This window comes from Grammomys surdaster, unplaced genomic scaffold (genome assembly GCF_004785775.1).
Source record: "Grammomys surdaster isolate TR1022 unplaced genomic scaffold, NIH_TR_1.0 129, whole genome shotgun sequence".
In the NCBI taxonomy this organism is placed as follows: domain Eukaryota; kingdom Metazoa; phylum Chordata; class Mammalia; order Rodentia; family Muridae; genus Grammomys; species Grammomys surdaster.
This window is the reverse complement of record NW_021604587.1, coordinates 11842851-11851143: the sequence shown is the minus strand read 5'-3', so window position 1 is coordinate 11851143 and position 8293 is coordinate 11842851. Positions and strand designations below refer to the sequence as shown.

At 38.1% G+C, this 8293-nt stretch overlaps 1 protein-coding gene across 1 annotated transcript in view; it reads left to right on the top strand.

The window, feature by feature from the left end:
• Ankef1 (ankyrin repeat and EF-hand domain containing 1) overlaps positions 1-301 on the top strand; it is a 25088-nt gene extending 24787 nt beyond the window's left edge. Inside the window, exon 11 of the mRNA XM_028757026.1 lies at positions 117-301. Coding sequence (XP_028612859.1) covers positions 117-275 — 159 coding nt within the window. The 3' untranslated portion in view covers positions 276-301. The remainder of the gene's footprint in view (positions 1-116) is intronic.
• The last annotated feature ends 7992 nt before the right edge of the window (positions 302-8293 follow it).

Here is an 8293-nt window from a genome sequence, read left to right as displayed (position 1 = left end):
TAAAATAAAATAAAATAAAATAAAATAAAATAAAATAAAATAAAATAAAATGTGTGAGAGTGGAAATTGCTGGCCATCATGATAACAACTGCCTCAACTTTGACTGTTTATTTAAGATTTGGAGTCCTGAAGCCACAACAGCAGAGCTGATCAGGAAGAGGGAACTTCGGAGGGAGAGGTTCACATATGAGGTGGACTTTGATGACTTCAAGATGCCTTTCCAAAAGAACATCACGGAGAAAGCTCAGGCGATAGAGGCAATGCTCAAGAACTAAGTCACTGCAGTAGCCTCCTGGGAGAAGTGCCCTGTGGCCCAGAGTCAGTTTGGAGAAAGTACGTATTTCCAGCAAAGCCAAAGCAATTCACCTATTAAGAATTTGTTATTAAAAACCAGTTCTTGCTGTAACAGCTGTAAATATCCTAAGTTGTCTCATGGAGCTCCCTTTCGTATTGCAATGAAAGGCAGGTTATCCCTATAAATTCCCAATCTTCATTAAGTGTGAAGTAGGCCACATGGCAGTTATAAATATTGTCAAAAATTTATCAGATGTGCTCTGTTATAGTTATTAAAAATAATTCTACTGCACATGTAAAGCCCTGAGATTAATCCCCAGAACCACGTTTTAAAAAGAAAACTAACAATAATGATTTTGAATGTAGACATATAAAAAAACTTTAAAAAATTAGTATAGGTAGAACATGCCTATAATCTCAGCACTATGGAGGCAGAGGGTTGCAAACTGGAGGCTATCCTGGGGTATATCTCAAAAAAAAGTGCTGAGAGCATAGCCCAGTGGTAGATTATTCACCTAGCATATACATTGTCATGGTTTGGTTTATAGTACAAAATAATAATAATAATAATAATAATAAGCCTAGTAGGAATTGATGGGAACACAAATTAATATGAGGAAAGGGAGATGCCATATAACCCCGAGATGTGGGAATTTGTCCCTCAAACTGCAGTGTATAAGTTACTTAAACACCTTGGGCCAGGTAAACTTTAGACACTGTATATTCTGCTGTTTCCTCTACTCTGATACTGTAGAGCTCTTGTGTCTTGAAGAACAGTTCCATCCCCTGGAAGCAACTCTCTCACCTTCAGGTTGGATGATTGAAGTGTATGTGTTCTCACTGGACCATAGAGCCCTAGGATAGAGTTAAGGTCTATAAGGTCACATATATATAATATATGTATATGTATATGTGTATGCGTATGCGTATGCATATGCGTATGTATATGCATATATTCATCCCAAATAATATATCTCTCTCTGTTTCTAGGTAGCTTCTTTCTTTAAGGGTTCAAACAAATAGTCAAAACCATGGGAATAATCTGAGTTATGATCCCAAAACTTCTATCAAAAGCTTTAAAGATAAATTCCCATATCTCTTGCTTACTATAAAATAAAAATTTCTCTACTTTGGAGAAATTGCAACTAGGGGTCCATCCAAATTGTCTTCATATAATAGCTGATGATTTGAGCAAACTTTCCAGATACTAGAAAACTATACAAGAATGATTAGAGATATCATATTCCCTTAATATGTTTGGAAAAGGGGCTTTAAAGATGGATTTTAAAAATCCTGCATCAAGAACTAATAAAAGAATTATGGGGGAAAAGGAGCCTTGCATGAAACCTTCTAACTTCCCTGGGAGATTTAAACTTAATGCCTTATTCCTTTTAAGAAAGAAGACGTCTTTAAAATGCTGCTATTGAAGACTACAGGGCAGTTGTTTTGCAAATATCCCTTGGTTTTTGTCATATTATTTTCCCAAGAATAGATTCACACACTATGTTTGAGACAACAATATCAGAAGTGTGACATGCACATTCTTCAGTATCACGTTAACTAGAAGTCAGAATGTGGGAAGTTTGTGTCACACATCGTACTGTGTCTTGGGGAGTATCTTTGAAAGTATGTAAAGTTTATGTATTTAACTCACCATGATTAATATCCATGGCTGATTCCTTATGGGATAAGTACTAATAATGATATGATATTTGATGTCATGTTTCCATTTCTTGAATGTATGCCTTTCCTCTGATGGTCCAGGCTTTCTCTTCTCCATTGTCTTGGTAATTTAAGCAGTATATACTCACGTATTCATTTCTTACTTGAAAGGCTGTGACTGTGGAGACAACTCCAAATGCAAGTTGATTACTTATCTTGCATAAATTCCTCTTCTTTCTTGAGCTTTTACAGCAGGGGAAACACAAGCAACTTTACTCCAGATCCCTTTTCCAGGGGAGGTTTACAGCTCCAAATACGACAAAGAGACTGCTGGTAGTGTAGATAAACATTGCCACAAGCTGTCGATCTTCTGTTTGTCTTCTTGAACCAATTTTCCAAACAAGTTGCTTTTGTGTCTTCCAAGGGCCCTGCCTCCTCCCCTTTCTCTGTTAGTTTTTAAATATACACATTTGTGAAGTATAACATGATATAATACATGTTATACATGTACACATTTGTGAAGTATAACATGATATTTGTTCATTTCAAATTAATGAGATGGCTCAGTGGTTAAGAGAGCTTGTTGCTCTTACAAAGATCTTGAGTTCCATTTCCAGTACCCACAGGCAGCTCACAGCAGTGTGTGTAACTTCTGTTCCAGGGATCCACTGTACTCTTCTGGCCTAGGCACTGTACACACATTCTGTACTTAGCATTCATGTAGGTGAAACACTCATATACAGGAATCTTTTAATTTAAAAAAAAACTTAATTCTAATGCCACTTACCACCATGGGACAACAAGAATATGGACATATAAATAAACTTTATTTTTCTGCTATTAATCTGCCTTTCTTTAGTCTTCTTTACAAGCTCCAGGTGTTGACCTTAAAGGAGCAGAAGGTTCTCTCCTCTGTACCAACTTTGACTAACATCATTTACTTAGCTTGACTCTCAAATTGTCCCTTATTCTGCCAGCAGAAACCATTAAAGTTTAACTGCTAATAACAAAGATGTCTCCTGATGTATCTACAGGACTCTATATTTTTTGAATGCGTGAGGAAACGCTTATTCATTAAGGAACAAGAGAACTGAAGGCACTGTATCAGATCTTCATCTCAATTTCAGTGATGTGTAAAGACTTTTATAAACATAAACTGAGAGGAGACTGGTCCTAATTACCGCTCTTTCTCCAAATATGAAATTTTTTTCCTCCTAATGGTTTAATTCATTTGAAATGGAACTGTTTGTGAAGGATATTCAAGTGGAGTTTTAACACTAAGACCAAACAGAGCAAAGTCAGAGTTCCTGTAATACTCTGAGAAAGCACTGGTGTTGTTACCCTGAGTGGTTTATGGACAGAAGCAGTAGCAACAGGAGCTGGGAGCTGGGACTCACCTTCGAAAACTAGAGTAGAAAAGTCTGTGTGTACATGATAGTTATTCTGTAGAGGAAGCTTTACTGGCATAAAAGTATGTCGGTGTTACATGAAAAGATAACTGCACAGACTATTCAACATCTCAGGCTTGTAATTATGCAATGTGTCAATGGAAATTTTCCAGGTTTTTCTAGGTTTGCAGTATTTGGGGTATACATTATATTTTAGCTTCTATTTTATTCTGACTTAACTTGTATTTTCTGTTTTTTTTTTTTAACCATGAAGTGGAGTACTTTGTAATAAACACATTTGTCATTTTAAAAGATCAAATATTGATACACAGAGGTCTAGATTATGAGAGTGTCTAAAGTTTTTCCTAGTTAGGGACTCTGAGTCAAGAACTGAAGAGCAAATATCCTGAGAAGGGGGCATCCCTGAGACAGCGCGAGACATAGGATAGGCAAGTGAAAGAGGGGACTGGGCATGGAAAAGGGGTGGTTAGACCATCATCAAAAGATCTGGGTATCTGGATTTCTGAATCACCATTTAATCCCTATCAGCTAAGGGGTGAAGAAATGTTAAGTGTCATGGATAATTCCATGGAGGTCATGATAGCTATCTTCTAGAGAACATGGAGAAACAGATGCATGACACAGTAGAAGGTGCTTATTTGATTTTACACTACGGAGACATGAGTAAAAGCATGAGTTTTATCCACAGACTTGGATTTGAATCTTTAGTGTAATTTTCCAACTGTATGTCTTAATTTCCAAGTACCAGTAGCCACAGAGCTTCTGTTTCATCATTTATAAAGAAGAGATAATAGTTGTGTGACCTTAGATGGCAGCCTCACAGATACCAGCCATATGTGTTTACAACCTTCAGGGAGCCAGCCCTGTGCCCACATACAGTTGGTAGTCAGTTGTGGTTCATTGTGAGCAGAAAGGAAAGCCAAAGTAAGCAAAAGGAAGAGGAGCAAACCTGGAAGCCAAGGCAATGAAAGCTTGCTAACACACCTTCACCTCTAGTGAGTTAAAATATTAAAGTCTTAGTTTAAGTGACTTAAACATGCACTTATCTATGTAGCTTACTTTCTAGTAATCAGACATGGGCAAATCATCCTTGCTATAAGACATCAGTACTAATTCTAGTAGTGACAGTTTCAGTAGATAGTGGCCCAAGGGTTTACTTGTTAAAATTTTGTCTTCAGAAGTTGATTTCCTCTAGCATCTAAATAGTTTTATAGATTAAACTGATTCATAGAAACAGAGGCTGCTCTCTAGTTCAGTATCTCTAATCCGAGTAATTTGTAGACAGAAAATTCTCAGATGAAAATGGCCAGAAAAGGGGACAAGGTGAAGCCAGAGAAAGAATTAATGATGCGAGATCAAGAAGGAATTTGCTCTGGTCTGTGGCATGTGAAAATGTGGAGGATGGGTTGTACCAACAGAGATTGTCTTACCCAGTAAAGAGGCTGGGCTTCAGCATCAGACACTGACTAGCTCCTGGTCAGGACAGAAATCTCACAACCATCATCAACTGGCTGGGTGATGAGGGACTTCTATCAGGAAAGGTGTGAAAGTCACTCTTCATCATCACCGTTATCAGGGAAGAAGGGCCTAATCAATCTGCTAGGGCACATGGACATGCATGTCTGTGAGACCATTTCCTGAGACCTTAAAGGTCCAAATAGTTTAGTTCATTGACAGATTCGAAATTTGAATAGATTATTGGGAGATGATTGGAAGATGGTTACTGAGAGTGTGTCCCTGAATGTTAGATCTGGCCCCAACACCTTCCCATTTCTGATCCGCTCTGATTCTATTTGCAATGTGATAAAGATGGTCTTTGTGTCACATATTCCCCCATAACTGCAGTGTTCACGATGGGCCCTGGACCATGGAGCCAAGGGAGACTCAAGATGTAGTACACAAGAACAATACTACAGAGAGGGAGGCAGCTTTGAGCCTCCACTCTCATCAGTTGAGCACAGGATGGACTAGCTGGCACGAGAGGGTACTAGCTCACAAAGGGAACCTGGATCGGATACTAGCAACAATTACTACAAATGTGTGCTTTGTACTGAAAAGTTTTAGGCAGAGATCTAGAAGGTAATTCTTTGAGGTCATTTTGCATATCATGCTTTCTCTTACAAACGAATTTGATTTCACAAACTTGTCTTATTTACCACTAAGAATAAAATTGAAGACTGAACAAGAACAGCAATGCAAACTCATATGGCATCTACTTAGAAGAACACAATTCAAAATCCCATTGCTAGTATCTGTTTCCTCAAACTTTAGTATTATCAGACATTGGCAAGTGTAAACATCAGAGACAGAAAGATGATTTATTTCCCATGTTCTGGGATAAGATTACATCTACTAGGTACAAATAAATTGGCCCCAGTAATGTTAGTTTAGCAACTTATATTACATTTTCAATTTAAGAAATTCAATGTGGAGCCACAAATGATGCCCCAGAGACCCACTGAACTCACATCTTGTATTGAAGAAGGCTGGTATAAGAAGAGAGAAGGGGGAAGCTGGGATACTTTTTACACTGAGACAATAATTTCAAGAAGCCAACTGGACTTTATTGGGTTTTTTTAACCATTTCCATGGACTGTATGATTTTGGGGGATGCTTGTTTAACTTATGGATCCTAGGGGAAATTTACAAATGAACATAAATGGGACATATGTGCAGATCAAAGAAGCCCACGATAACATCCAAAGATCCTTCAGTAGTAATTACTACATCTAGCCATGTCTGGTTAACAAGGAAGAACTAAATATTCTGTTTGCATTCTAGAAGTCAGTGGAGACTTCTTTTATCCCAAGTAAACCATTAGTGTGTGTGATGCCTGTGTATTTATTCAGGATTACTAATGCTGTTATGTTTCCCTTTTGTCTTCATAGGTAAGACTTTGAAGAGGAACTGATACACAAATCTGATCCCCCTAGATTATAGTGATTTACCTGATGATTTGAAAAACTCCCCTGATTCGCTAAAACTGAGAGAGTATTATGATCTTTTGTTCCTGAGGCTTCAGTATCAATATCCTGCCTAAGGAAGTGAAAAATACAACTTTCCTCATAGGAATTAATGGAATCACCATGTAAAATAAAATGAGCAATGTGCAAAGTATTCTGAATAAGTCTTAATGGATCCCCAGACAAAGCAACACTGAACAACTAAAGAAAGAGTCAGCCAGAAGGGGATTTATCAGCAATAGGATGTCACGGGAATAGCCAGGCAGACCATACATCCCTAGATAATGTCCTAGGTAGAGACCTCTATATATCTTCCGTGTGTAGAGTATAGTTCATATACTATACACTAGAAGTGTATAGTTCATCCTACACTTCTAAACTTTCTATGCTGTCAAAGGCTAGTGTTGTCATAATGTTGAGTCAACCAGCAACCTTAACTCTGCACACTTTTAACTTTATTCATTCACTTAGCGTATGCTTGTTTAGTGCTAGTAATGGAATTCCTAAGCATTTTCTTTGCTCTTTACAAGGAGTAACTGATCCAGGTTGTACTTCCCAGGTTTCTGCATCATCTGGTTTCCAGATGGATTAGAGAATGGAGATCCTGTGTGAAACAGAAGGTAGAGGGAGATGTGGAGAAGCCAGGATAATTCTCTCTCCCTCGTTGCCTTCAGTACCATCCCAGGCAATAGCTGTGTCTATCTCTGTCTCATTTCTCAGCTTATTCCTAACAAGCATGCCACATTTCTACCAGATGATCCATCTCTTGTGTTCCATTTGTACTACCCACCTTCCATGTCCTAGCTCCTAGGAATAGTACCAATGGCCTTTCTTAGAATCTAGGCAACTTGGTGATGCTGATCTCCTCCATAGCATTCCCTGTATAACCACACATCCCTAGACATACTCTCTTTACAAAAGAACACAGAGGTCTCCCTTTCCTTGATGGTATCCTTATATAATAAGCATCAAACACTGGTGAGTCAAGAGACAATGGATTGCAAAACCAGACTTGCCGACTACTCCAATAATTAAAGATTATAATGCTTAAAATACTCTGCAATGTATTTCTACAAAGTTTAATATAAATGAAACATTCGATATAGTAGATGTGTTGGTTTGAATAAGTATGACTCCATAGACTCATGTGTTTACCAGGCATAGGGATGACGCTATTAGAAACTGTGGCCTTGTTGGAGAAAGTGTTCCACTGTGACGGTGGGCTTTGAGGTCTCCTATGATCAACCTATGCCCAGTGTGGCACACAGTCTCCATATGCTGCCTGCAGAGCAAGATGTAGAACTCGTGGCTCCTCCCAACATTATGTCTGTCTGCACATTAGCATGCTTCCTGCCATGATGACATTGGACTAAACTTCCTAAACTATAAGCCAGCCCCAATTTATTTTCTTTTTCTAAAAGTTGAGGTGGTCATGCTGTCTCTTCACAGCAATAAAATCCAAATTAAAATACTAGAACAGAGCACAAACAACCATAAAACAGTGTAAGATTTCTAGTCACACCACTCTATGATCTATCTTTAGTCATTAAGGATAGTATACATGATACTCAAATTATATTCAAATAAGATAGCTGTGAGCTCAGGTGTGTATTTATTGGAGCATCTATTGTAATCACTGACCATAAAATACTAAATTTTTTTCATTACTGTAATGAAATACTTGAGTCAGGCTGGCTTTATAAAGAAAACGGTACTATTTGGTTTGTAGTTTTGCATGCTCAAAGTCCAAACAGCCTAATACAGGCTGCATAAAGAACATCTTTAGCTCTCTTGCCTCATGGAAGATGCCAAAAGCAGAAGCTTGTGGAAGTGGAGGTCACATTGCCAGGTAGAAATCCAGATAGAAACTTGGTGGGTCCGAGCTAGGGCTAGTATAATATGCTCATAAGAACTGACTAGAGTATCTGTAGTTGTTGGTTTTGTGTGTCAACTAGACACAAGAGT